The sequence below is a fragment of the Hippopotamus amphibius genome, chromosome 12 (assembly GCF_030028045.1).
Source record: "Hippopotamus amphibius kiboko isolate mHipAmp2 chromosome 12, mHipAmp2.hap2, whole genome shotgun sequence".
Taxonomy (NCBI): domain Eukaryota; kingdom Metazoa; phylum Chordata; class Mammalia; order Artiodactyla; family Hippopotamidae; genus Hippopotamus; species Hippopotamus amphibius.
In genome coordinates this window covers 30219585-30233366 of record NC_080197.1, presented here as the reverse complement: position 1 = coordinate 30233366, position 13782 = coordinate 30219585, and the positions used below count along the sequence as shown (strand labels likewise).

The window sequence follows — 13782 nt, the reverse complement described above, 5'->3', positions numbered from 1 at the left end:
ATGGATGCACTGCAGTTTGTTAAGCTGTTCACCTATTGTTAGATATTTGAATTTCTTCCAGGTTTCTTTTGCTTTAAAAAGAAATCTGCTATAACATTCATGTACTGGTTTTGTGTGGACATAGTTTTCAGTTCTCTGAGATAAAGGCTTTGGAATGTAATTTCTGGGTCCTATAACTCACTTCCTCTCCTGAAAAAAGTAGAAATTCTTTTTTTTTTTTTTTTTTATGCAGGCCATACAAGTTTTGAGGTCCACATTGCACTGTGTTTTTTGGAGGTAAGTTTTACCAGTTATATCAATAAAGGGCTGGAATAGGAAGTCAGATCTTGTTCCATCCCATAGGTGAGGGTCCCTGGCGATCCCTCTTTCTTTTTCCCCCTGAGTAGCTCTTGGTTGAGGTAGGTACATAATGAGACCACAAACCTGCCAATGCTTGGGTACTGGACTTTGGACTTTGGATCACAGCCCACAACCACAGTTCCTTCTTGATATCTGTGAGTTTGGCTGGGATTCCAGAGGGGAGATCATCATGAATGGGGTGAGAGGCCCATTGGAGAAATCAGAGGCCCCAGGTGTGGGAGGAGGCCTCATTTCTGCTAGGCCTGTCCAATCTGTGAAAACATGACATAAGTAACTCCTCACTTTGTAGCCATGTTCTCTGCCTGATCTCTATATCACCATCTAGAAGCAGGAACTATAAGAATCTAGTAGTAAAGTATTGTCTCACAGCCATTTCACCCCTTCATAGACACTTCCTCTTACATCATGGGGGGTGTGGCTTCTCTCCTCTCCACAGAACACAGAAGTTCAGGTTCTCCCCAAGACACACATTTGGACAGAGCAGACTCCTCAGGCCTCCACGATGCCCATCCCTGCCTCCTGGTCCCACCCTCCTCCTTTTTGCCTGCAGCTGACTCTACTGCTTGGACTCACAGGTGAGCATTCCTTGAGGTAGAATCCCCTCTCCCTGACCACTTGACCCTCCCATGCCCCTGTACTTTTAGCGTCTGCATGTAGGTATGAGTGTTGCACCCAGGGCAGCCACAGAACACTAAGGACTGGGCATTACTGAGAGAATTAAATCAGGTACATGAGCATTTCCTCTGTGGATCCATTGCCCACAGCTTTTTATCAGAGGCACTGAAACAGATGGTGCTTCAAACACCAAAAATGACGGCTTTTTGTGTATTAACTTGTCTGTTCCTCACAACATCCCAGTGTGATAGTTATGACCATTATCTCCGATTTGCCGTTGCAGAAACTGAGGCATAGGCAGTAACTTGCCCAATGTCACCTATCTAAGGCAGTGGAGCACTGGAATGCAATCCAGGCCAGAAAACTCCAGGGCTGTTTCTTTTAACCACGTTGTACTGCTCAGCTTCTCAGAGGAGGCTGATGGCAGAAAAATCAGAAAATACTGAGAAGCATCCTCACCCATCATGCCACTCAGAGAACAGCGGAGTTCAAATCCTGCTGTGTGTTCTCCCAAACTTTTGTCAGTGATGTGCTGGATGGCTTCTATGTGCTAATTGTTTTTTCACTGAGCATTTAACATGTCTTATAATTTCATTAAATCCTCAAAACAACCTGTACACTAGCATGCTAGGCTACACTTTAATATATGTCTGTGGATGCATGTATTTATGTGCGTGTGTGTATGTATGTGTATGAGTGGGGGTGAGGAAGTGTTCCCAGACACACAGGATTCCAAAAACACTTCCTTATTGTTCCCCTTAATCACTTTTCAGTCTACATGAGATGAAACAAACAGATTATTAGCTTTTCCTGTCTTTCAACAATATCCTTCCTTTTCTACTTCTCTGTAAATCTATGCCTTACCCTCACCCAAACTCTTAAAGCAAGAAAGCATCTCTCTTGTTAAATGAGTAGAACTTTGTGCATTGCTATCTTAGAGTCCCCTCTTCCATGCTGATAGGAATGAGGAGAAAATGAGGTGTTAAAAGACACAGAGACTCTTGTGTATATGACCTATATACCCATATCCATATATATATCTATATCTATCCCTATATCCATACCCGTATCTACAAGTATCTATATCTATATCATCAAATGCTAGTTGCAGCCTTCAGGTCTGAAGAAATCTAATGAGTAATAACTGTTCATTTTCTTCAACATTCACGCGCCAGACATTGTTGGAAATGCCCATGGCTGTTAGCTCATGTGATCATTATATCCAAGCTACATACTCTTGTCACCCCTACCTTACAGATGAGAAAATTTAACAAGGAGAAGTTCAAGGTCACTCACTGGTAAATGATAAAGGTATGATTTTAACTCAAGCAATCTTATTCTAGAGTTCATGATTTTAACATCGCTCTTCTTGATACTGTGGTCCTGCTTCTAGCACATGAGATTTCTGCAGCTTCTACAAATGGGTGTGTAGAAAGGTGGAGTGTGGGGAAGAGGGTTTGTGGTTTTCTTCTTTACGCTATCCTGCTGCTTGCATACATGCAAGTTCCTTTTTGTTTTCCACCAAGTCATCTCCATGGGGAACTCAGTTTCTGACATAATTTTCACAGAGATGACCCACTAAAAATAGAACTCAGTGTTTCAGGGAGATGTCACACAAGACAATTCGCACATCATACATATATTTTTTGGATACGTACTATATGTCAGGAACAGTTATAGGAATATGGGATGCACTGGTGAATAAAAGTCAAAGTAGTTGCCCTCATGGTTATTTATCTCAGTGGAAGAACTGACAATAAACAATACACTTATATTTAGGCAAATAGTATAATATATTATAATGTGATAAGTGTTAGAAAAAGAAGAGAGAGGGGCTTCCTAGGTGGTGCAGTGGTTGAGAATTCGCCTGCCGATGCAGGGAACAGGGGTTTGATTTCTGCTCCAGGAAGATCCCACATGCCGCAGAGCAGCTAAGCCCGTGCACCACAACTACCGAGCCTGCGCTTTAGAGCCTGTGAGCAACAACTATTGAGCCCATGTGCTGCAACTATTGAAGCCCACGCGCCTAGAGCCAGTGTTCTGCAACAAGAGAAGTCACGGCAATAAGGAGCCTGTGCAGCACAACGAAGAGTAGCCCCCACTCACCGCAACTAAAAAGAAAGCCCGTACATAGCAAAAAAGACCCAACACAGCCAATAAAATAAATAAAGAAATAAATTTAAAAAAAAAAGAAAAGAGAGAAGCTGGATAAGAGAATTGGGAGAATCTGTAGGATGGGATACATTTTAAGCCTGGTAGTCTTGAGTGGGTATCCCTGAGAAGGGGAAATGTAAGCAAAGATTGAAAGACTATTCTAGAGTGAGCCATGTGGTTATCTGGGGGAGGACACTTCCTGTCATGAAACAGCATGTGCAAAGGTCCTGAGAGTAGAATCATCCTCCTGTGTGGAAGGATTTGGGCTTTTGCTCTGAGTGAAATCATTGCCTTTGCGACGTTTTAAAGAGAGAAGTGATATAAGTTTTAATTTATTCTGGAATTTGTTTGAATACTAGAATAGGCTAAAGAGGACACAGACAGAGACAACGAGAGCATTTGAGGTCATTGCATTCATGCAAAAAAGTAAAAGTGGCTTGCACCTGAAAAGTAGTTAGTAGAGATAAGAGAAAGAGTTCAGCTTCTGGATGCACACTGAAGAGGAGGCAACAGGATTTCCTGATGTGTAGGATTTGGGGTGGGAGAGAAAGCCTCCAAAGTTTTGAGACCTGAGCATCTGGAAGAAGAAATGTGGCTCAGCCGAGATACAGAGGGTGTGGGGGAAATTCAGTTCCGTTTTAGGTGTGTTAACATTGAGATGTTTACTTCTATCTGAAGAACATGATGAGTGGATAGTTGGTTATACAAGTCCAGAGTTCAGAGGAAAGGTCTGGACCAGAGAAGTAATATGAGAACTATAGATACACAGATTGTAAAGTTTTTGCTATCACCTGGCTCCTCTCAATGCCCTGATCCCTCTTCTCTCCTCCCTCCTCCTCTCCCTCCATTTTGCCCTACAAAGTTCTTTCCTATTTCTTCCCATTTTCATCTTAGCAGTTCAACTCCCCCAACCTCAATCTCCTCCAGACTTAAAAACCCAAACCATCTGACGTTGTTGACATATCACAGGCACCTGCCCTGTAATAGCATGGGTCCTCCCTAGGTGGCATGTTTGGTTAGAAATAGTGGTTAGTGGGTGAGTTTACTAGTTCACACTCTGCAAAGGTGAACCACACATTTTCTCCCTAAGGAGAAAGTACAAAGGATTTGTTTGTGGTGCCACAACAGCCTGTTCCTCTGGTTTATATCCCTGTAATTTAATAGGACATTTCAAATAAGAAGGAATATACTCATATTTTCCTGTATCTGGGAGAAACTGAGTAGTCAGGGAGGCAGTGAACTCAACCTGGGAAACTTGCACCTGTAGTTAAATAATTGGCCCAGTGGTGACTTATGGCTCTTCAACTCATAACTCACTGTCCACACGTAGTCAACCACCCATAGTTGTTTTCAGAACACGATTTTTGAGTTTCTTTCCTTGCTTTTATTGTTTGTCTCCATGGTTCTATCTCCCCATTCACCTATAGGTTTCTCCAGTGTATAAACGTTTAGATCCACACATTTTAGTTTCCTTGAGCCCTTTAGTGCAATTCAAAGGCTCTACATGGGGCAGTCACCTTGTTTAGGTTCACATTTTTTTATTGTGGTAAAATATACATAAGACAAAATTTACCATTTTAACTATTTTGAAGGCTACACAGTGGCACTAAGTACCTTGTTGTGAAGGCATCACCAGTATACATTTCCAGAACTTTTTCAACATCTGTAGCAGCAACTCTGTATCCATTAAACTATAACTCCCCCTTCTCCTTGCCTGCAGCCACTGGTAACCCCTATCCTTTTTTCTCTGCGAATTTGCCAATTCTATGTACTTCATATAAGTGGAATTACCTATATTCCTTTTGTATCTGGCTTATTTCAATGAGTATATTTTTAACGTTCATCCATGCTGTAAAAGGTGTCAGAATATCATTGCTTTTTAGGGCTGAAATATACTTTATTGTATCTATCTATTTATATATCTATCATCTATCTATTATCTGTCTATCTATCTATATCACATTTTGTTTATCCATTCACCTATTGATGGAATTTTGGATTGTTTATACTACACATTTTTATTGAAATATAGGTGCTTTACAATATTGCATAAGTTAAAGTTGTATAATATAGTGATCCACAATTTTTAATGGTTATACTCCATTTATAGTTATTGTAAAATATTGGCTATATTTGTGGTGTTGTATTATACATCCTTGTAGCTTAATTTATACATAATGTTTTGTATCTCTTAACCTCTACCACTATATGGCCCCTCCCACCTTCCCTCTCCCCACTGGTAACCACTAATTTGTTCTCTACATCTTTGAGTCGGTTTTGTTTGTTATATTAAGTAGTTTGTTGTATTCTTTAGATTCCACAAGCAAGTGATATCATACAGTATTTGTGTCTGTCTGACATTTATCTTAGCACAATATCTTCCAAGTTCATCTGTGTTGCTGCAAAAGGCAAAATTTCATTTTCTTTTATGGCTGAGATGTATTCCATTTTATACACACACATACACACACACACAAACACACACCCCTCACATTTTCTTTATCCATTCATCTGTTGATGAAATTTTCAGTTGTTTCTACTGCCTTTTGGTATTGTGAATAATGGTGCTATGAACATTGATGAACAATTGTATGCTTGAATTCCTGCTTTTAGTTATTTGGGGTATACAACTAAGAGTGGAATTATTGGATCATATGGTAAATTCTATTTTATGGTTAATTAAAAAAACAGAGTTAAAAATAAACAAACAAACAAAAAACCACTAGTGTTTCCACAGAGACTCCACCATTTTTGACTCCTATTAACAACGCACAGGGGTTTCAATTTCTCAACATCTTTGCCAACACTTATTTTCAAGTTTTCAATTTTTTATTTTGTTTTGTTTTGTTTTTGCTGACAGCTATCCTATAGGATATGTAGGGGTATCTCATTGTGATTTTAGTTTGCATTTTTCCAATTATTAGTGATGTTGAGCATCATTTCACATGCTTATTGACCATCTGTATATCTTCTTTGGAGAAATGTCTATTCTTTTGTTCATTTTTAAATTAAGTTGCTTATTATTTTGTTGCTGAAGAGTAGGACGAAATATTCTGGATAGAAATCCCTTATGAGATATAGGCTTTGCAAATGTTTTTTCCTCATTCAGTAAATTATCTTTTCACTCTCTTGATAGTATCTTCTGAGGCAGGAAAGTTTTACTCTTGATGAGGTCCAATTTCTATATTTTTATTCTGTTGTTTTTGGTGTCATATCGAAGAAATTATGGTGAGATTCAATGTCATGAAGTGTTTCACCTGTGGCTTTTTCTCAGAATTTTGCAGTTGTAGCTCTTACATTTCGTTTTTTGATTATGTTCAGTTCATTTTAGTATATGGTATCAGGTAACGATCTAGTTTTATTCTTTTGCATGCGAATATCAAGTTTCTCCACATTCGTGTATTGAAAAGACTGTTCTTTGCCCATTGAACGGTCTTGGCCCCTTATTAAAAATCAGTTGACTATATATGTGAGGGTTTATTTCTAGGCTCTCTATTCATTTCCATTGGTCTATATATCTTTCCTAATGTCAATACCACACTATTTTGGTTCTTGTAGTTTTGTATTAAGGTTTTAAATCTGGAAGTGTGAGTCCCCAAGCTATATGCTTCTTTTTCAAGATTGTTCGCTGATTTTAGGTTCCTTGAGATTTCACATGAATTTAGAATGGGGTATTCTATTTCTGCAAAAAAATGTCTTTGGGATTTGAATAGGGATTGTATTGATTGCTGTAGTTTCTTCAGGTCAATTGACATTTTAACAATATTAAGTATCAGAATGGATAATAGGATTGTTTTTCACTTATTTATGCCTTGTTGAATTTCTTTCAGCAATGTTTTGTATGTTTTTGATGCACAAGGCTTTCATTTCCATGGAGAAATTTACTCCTAAGTATTTCATAGTTTTTGTAGCTATTAAAAATGAAATTGCTAGCTTCACTTCCTTTTTAGATTTTTTGTCATGACTGTATAGAAAAGCAACTGATTTTTGTGTGTTGAGCTTATATTTCAAAAATTTGCTGTATTTATTTATTAGATCTAACACTTCTTAATGTTGGAATCTTTGGAATTGCTTCATAAAAATCATGTCATGTACAAAAAGGATAGTTTTACATTTTCCTTTCCGATCTGAATTATTTTCTGTATTTTTCCTGGCTGACTGCTTTTGTTGGAACTTCCAGTATTATGTTGACTACAAGTGGCAAAAATGGACATCCTTGTCCTGTTCCTGATCTTAGGGAAAAGCTTTCAGAATTTCACCATCAAGTAGGCTGTTCAGTGTGGGTTTTTCATATGTGACTTCTTTTGGGGGGCAATTTTCCATCTATTCCTAGTTTATTGGCCGGTTTTATTATAGAAAATGTTGACTTTTGTTAAATGCTTGTTGTGCATCAGTTGAGATGATCTGTTTTTTTCTCTTTATTCTATTAAAATGTTAAAATGCATTGTTTGATTTTCATATGTTGAACCATTTTTACAATCAATCCTAGTTGTTCATGGTGCATAATTCTTTAAGTATTCTTTTGAATTAGACTTGAAAACATTTTGTTGATGATTGCTGCATCAAAATTTATAAAAGATATTGGTCTGTGTTTTCTTGTTATGCCTTTGTCTCACTTTTATATCAGAATAATGCTGAGAATGAGTTTTAATAGGACTCTGAAAAAGTTAAGAAGTCTTCCTCCCTCTTCAATTTTTTGGAAAAGTTTGAGGAGGAATAACGTTAGTCCTCTTTAAAGGTTTAGAAGAATTCACCAGGGAAGACACTTGATACTTGATCTTTTTTTGTTACAAGGTTTTTGATTATTGATTGAATCTCATTGCTAATTATATGTCTACTATGATTTTCTGTTTCTTCAAAATTCAGCCGTGGTGTTTTGTATTCCCAGGAATTTTTCCATTTTACCTAGGTTATCCTCTTTTTTGGTGTTTAAAGGTTTGTAGTGTTCTTTTATAATTCCTTGTATTTTGATAAAATTATCAGTATGTTCTTATTTCTGACTTTAATTATTTGGGTTTTCTCTCGCTCTCTTTATTTTCTTTGTCAATCTAGCTAAAGTTTTGTGAATTGTGTAAATCTTTTTGTAGAACCACTCTTGGTTTTCTTGATTTTCTCTTTTGTTTTTCCATTCAGATTTTACTTTTCTCTTCACTAATCTGGATATTTTTCTTTTTTTTTTTTTTTCTTCCATTTGGGGTTTACTTTGCTCTTCTTTCTCTAGTTTCTTATGGTATAAAGTTACTGATTTGTGATCTTTTTCTTAAATGTCTGCATTACCAGCCATAAATTTCCCTTTAGGGCTTCTTTTGTGTATCTCAAACATATTGGTATTATATGTTTATGTTTTCATTTGTCTCCAGGCATTCCCTAATTCCCCTAATGATTTCTTCTTTGACATGTTGATTTTTAAAGAGAATGTTGTTTGGTTTCTAAGTACCTGTGAATATTTTATTTCTCTTTTGTCATTGATCTAGTTTAATTTTATGTAATGTTTGACCAATGGGCTTCTTGAATAGCCCTTCTTCAGATTCCAATAAGTTGTCTTCTTATTCATCCTGTGTTGCAATGAAACATGCAGAGTTTTTTCGATATGGCAACTGACTTCTGTAACTATCAGGGCAGATGTGTGTGGTAGACAGAATCTAGCCCACAACATTGGAGGAGCAATCAAGATTGTGGTATAGTAGGATGTGTAGCTCATCTCCTCCCACAAATATATCAAGAACACATCTACGTGTGGAATGATTCTCATAGAATATCTACTTAATATCTACTTAATGAAGACCTCAGAATTCTGAAAGAGCAAGAAAATCTCCATGCAACCAGGAAGGACAAAAGAAAAAAGAAAAAAAAAAAAGGAAAGTGAGAAAGGAGTCTGATGGGACCTGTGTCTCTGGGAGGCAGCTGTGAAAGAGGAAAAGTTCCATTGCTCTGGGAAGTCCCCTCACTGGTGGGGAGATCTTTGGGACAGATGGGGAGCTTCGTAGCCTCAGAGGAGAACACAGCAACCAGGTTGCACTAGCTAGAGCAGAGAGAGACCTGTGCAGATTGTCAGTGCAACTGCTTGGATTACCCAGCGTGAAATGTTTGTCTGCTTGTACAGGTGGGGGCTGGGTTTGAAGCTCAGTATTCAGAGATCAAATCCTGGGAAAGGACTGGGGTTGGCCTGTGGGGAAACAGCCTGAAAATCTGGAGTGTGGTGCAGGCTCACCTGTGCATATAGGTGGAGAAAGCCTGGACTGCCTTAGAGGATATGCACCATTGTTTGCTGGGTGCATGAGGGGAGGGGGTGGGACCCTCCACTGTAGCCTTTTTCCCTGCATGCACTCTCAGGCTGCAGGACACCGCCTACATGAGCTTCAGGAGCTATCACCAGTCACAGCAGCCACCAGCCACTTTCTTCAGAAGTGGCTGGGAGTCCCTGGCCCCACCCCTCCCCACTTTAGGAGCAGTCACAAGGAGCAGCGTGAGCTACCTACCTCCACCCTTTGGGCTTTAGGAGCGGTGGTCATGACCATTGCTACTGCCCTCAAAGACTCCAGAAGTGGTTGCACACCAGCTCCACTCCCACTGCAGGCTCTGGGGGTACACATGAGCTACCGTGGCCACCAAGAACCCCAGGACTAGGCACCAGACACCACATCTGCACACCCCCATCAAGGGAATAAGGTTGGCAAGTGCTGAGGAAAGAGGTGACAGGCATGCATTCTAAAAGCAGCCCTCGCACCAAATATTAAATCCACACAAGCTACACAGGGACACTCTCATGTATAAATAGCACTGCAGGGCCACAGTAGATAATTGCTTCTCCTCAACTCACAGAATAAGAGAAATATAAGTACAATGAGGAAGCAGAGGAACCACTCCCAGGTAAAAGATAAAGGACTGCCCCTTAAAAAAACAAACAATGATACAGACCTCTTTAATCTAATAGACACCAATTTCAAAAAGAAGATAACGAAAATACTGAAGGAATTAAGAAAGACTCTCAGCAGAAATGCAGAATACTATAAAGAGGAACTAGAAACTATGAAAAGGAACCAAGAAAAATTAGAAATCTCATTTGTTGAGAGAAAAACTGAACTAAAGGCAATGAATAACAGAATGGATAACGCAGACGAATGAATAAGTGATCTGGAAGACAGAAAAATGGAAATCACCCTATCAAGGCAGCAGACAGAAACTCAAATGAACACAAAAAATGAAGCCAATATAAGCGACCCATGGGATAATATAAAGCAGGCATCAATCTATGCACAACAGGGATTCCAGAAGGCGAAGAAAGAGAAAAGGGGATCAAAAATGTATTTGAAGGAATTAGGGCTGAAGACTTCCCAAAAGTAAAGAAGGAAACAGAGACTCAGGTACAGGAAACAGAGGGCCCCAAATAAGGTAAACCCAAAGAGACCTACATCAAGACATATTCTAAAATAAATTGCAAATTTAAAGATAAAGAGAGGATTCTAAAGGCAGCAAGAGGAAAAAAAAAAGGTGTTAATTACAAGAGAACCCCCATAACGCTATCAGCTGATCTCTCTACAGAAATGTTGCAGGCCAGAAGGCAGTGACAAGATACATTCAAAGTCCGGAAAGGGAAAAATCTGCAATCTAGGATATTCTACCCTGCAAGATTATCATTTAGCATAGCAGGAGAGAGAAAGAATTTCTTAGGCAAGGGAAAGCTAAAAGAATACAGCAATACCAAAGCTATCCTAAAGCAAATAGTGACAGGTTTTCTCTAAAAAGAAAAGAAATAAGAATATATAGGAATGAGCAAATCACACCTGGAAAGCAAATCACCTAAATAAGGTATCACACAGATTAAAAAAATCAAAAAATTTCCATGAAAGTGATGATAACCATAAAGAACAGCAAAATGATGAACATGAAGATATAAAAGAGGCCATCAAAATCATCAAGTGTGGGGGAGGGGGGTTAGAAAACATACATTTTTTAATTTTCTAGACTATGTTTCTATATGACCACCCGTCTAAGGCAAGCAGACATAGGAGGGATTCACATACTTGAACAACAGGGTAGCCACAAATCAAAAACACACAATAGATTCCCAAAAAGCAAAAAGAAGAGAACATAAGTATACTAGGAAAGGAAATCATGAATTCACAAAAGGAAAGACAAAAAGGAAAAGAAAAGGGCAACGAAGAAATACAAAATCAATGGGAAAATAAGGCTTAAAATGGCAATAAATACATATCTATCAATAATTACCTTAGATATGAATAGAATGAATGCTTCAATAAAATGACACAGAGTGGCAAAGTGGATAAAAAAACAGAAGCCTACAATACACTGCCTACAAGAGAACTACTTTAGGGCAAAGGACATGCATGGATAGAAAGTTAGGGGTGGAAAAAGATGCTTCATGCAAACAGAAATGACAAGGAAGCAGGGGTTGCAGTCCTCATATCAGAGAAAACGGACTTTAAAACAAAGGACATAAAGACTGACTCTATATAATAATAAAAGAATCAATACAAGAAGAGGGTTGTACACTTGTCAACATATATGCACCTAATATAGGTGTAGCCAGATACATAAAACCAATACTAACAGCTATTAGGGGAGAAATTGGTGGAAATCCAATAATTGTAGGAGACTTTACCACCCCACTCAAATCAGTGGAGAGATCTAGACAGAAAATCAATAAGGCAACAGAGAATCTAAATGATACAAAAGAACAGTTAAACCCAATTGACATTTTCAGGATATTACATCCAAAAGAAAAAAAAAGCAGAATACACATTCTTTTGAAGTGCACATGGAACATTCTCTACAACTGACCACATATTGGAGCACAAAAGAAGCACCAACAAATTTCAGAGTATAGAAATTATCTCAAGCAACTTTTCTGATGACAAAGGCAAGAAACGAGAAATCAAACACAGAAAAAAGAAAAGAGAAAAAGATTTACACGGAGGCCAAACAACATGCTACTAAAAAACCAATGGGTCAAAGATTAAATCGAAGAGGAAATTTAAAAACAAATGCCTTGAGACAAATGACAATAAAAACAGTAGCATACAAAATCTATGGGATGTAGCAAAAGAAGTCCTTAGAGGTAGGTTCACAGTAATACATGCCATCATCAAAAAAATAAGAAAAATCTCAAGTAAACACCCTAACTTACAACTTAGAAGGTGTAGAAAAAGACATTTAAAGTCAGCAGAAGGAAGGAAATATTAAAGATCAGAGAGGACATAAAATAGAGATTAAAAAATATAACAAAAAAATCAATAAAACAAAGAGCTGGTTCTTTGACAGAGTAAACAAGATTGACAAACCTCTGTCCAGGCTCACCAAGAAGAAAAGAGAGAACCCAAATAAACAAAATAAGAAATGAAAAACAAATATAACAACAAATGCCACAAATATAAAAATAAAACTTAACAACAATTGCCATAGAAAGACAAAAATCCATAAGGCAATACTATGAACAATTATATGCCAACACATTCCATAACCTAGAAGAAATGGGCAAGTTTCTAGAAACATGCAGCCCACCAAAACTGAACCAAGAAGAAATAGATAATAACTATTTGAATAGACCAATCACTAGAGGTAAAATAGAATTTGTAATTTAAAACTCCCTACAGACAAAAGTCTAGGACCAGATGGCTTCACAGGCAAATTCTACCAAGCATACAAAGAGGAATGTATACTGATCCTTCTCAAACTCTTCCAAAAAATTGAAGAGGAGGGAACACTCCCAAAGCCATTCTATGAGATTACCATCACCCTGATACTAAAACCAGACAAGGACACCACCAAAAAAGAAAATTACCAGCCAATATCTTTGATGAATACAGATGCAAAAATTCTCCACAAAATATTAGCAAACTGAATCCAACAACACATAAAAAAATCATGCACCACAACCAAGAGGGATTCATCCCAAGTTCAACAGGAGGATTCAACATACACAAATCAATCAATGTGATACACCACATCTGAATCTTTAACGAAGGAGGCAAGAATATGCAATGGGAGAAAGATGGTCTCTTCAGCAAGTGGTGTTGGGAAAGTTGGACCATCACACGTAAATTAACGAAGTTAGAGCACACCCTTTCACCATACAGAAAAATAGACTCAAAATAGCTTAACAACTTAGAGACATGACACCATAAAACTCCTAGAAGAGATCATAGGCAAAATATTCTCAGACATTAACTGTAGCAATGTTTTCTTAGGGCAGTCTCCCAAGGCAATAGAAACAAAAACAAAAATAAACAAATGCCAACTGTAAAATAGTCAGTGGGAAGTTGATGTATAACAAACGGAGTCCAACTCGAGGATGGAAGATGCCTTAGAGGACTGGGGTGGGGAGGGTGGGGGGGACTCGAGGTGGGGGGAGTCAAGGAAGGGAGGGAATACGGGGATATGTGTATAAAAACAGATGATTGAACCTGGTGTACCCCCAAAAAAAATTTAAAAAAAATTAAAAAAAAATAAATAAACAAATGGAACCTAACCAAGCTTATAAGCTTTTGCAGAGAAAAAGAAACCAAAAAATACAAAAAGACGATGTACAGAATGGGAGAAAATATTTGCAAATTATGTGAGCAATAAGGGCTTTATTTCCAAAATATGCAAACAGCTCATACAACTTAATAACAAAAACAACAAAACCAACAA

At 37.9% G+C, this 13782-nt stretch overlaps 1 protein-coding gene across 1 annotated transcript in view; it reads left to right on the top strand.

The window, feature by feature from the left end:
* The first annotated feature begins 862 nt into the window (after window positions 1–862).
* Window positions 863–13782, top strand: part of LOC130833042 (signal-regulatory protein beta-1-like) — a 36180-nt gene continuing 23260 nt past the window's right edge. Inside the window, exon 1 of the mRNA XM_057702223.1 lies at window positions 863–935. Coding sequence (XP_057558206.1) covers window positions 863–935 — 73 coding nt within the window. The remainder of the gene's footprint in view (window positions 936–13782) is intronic.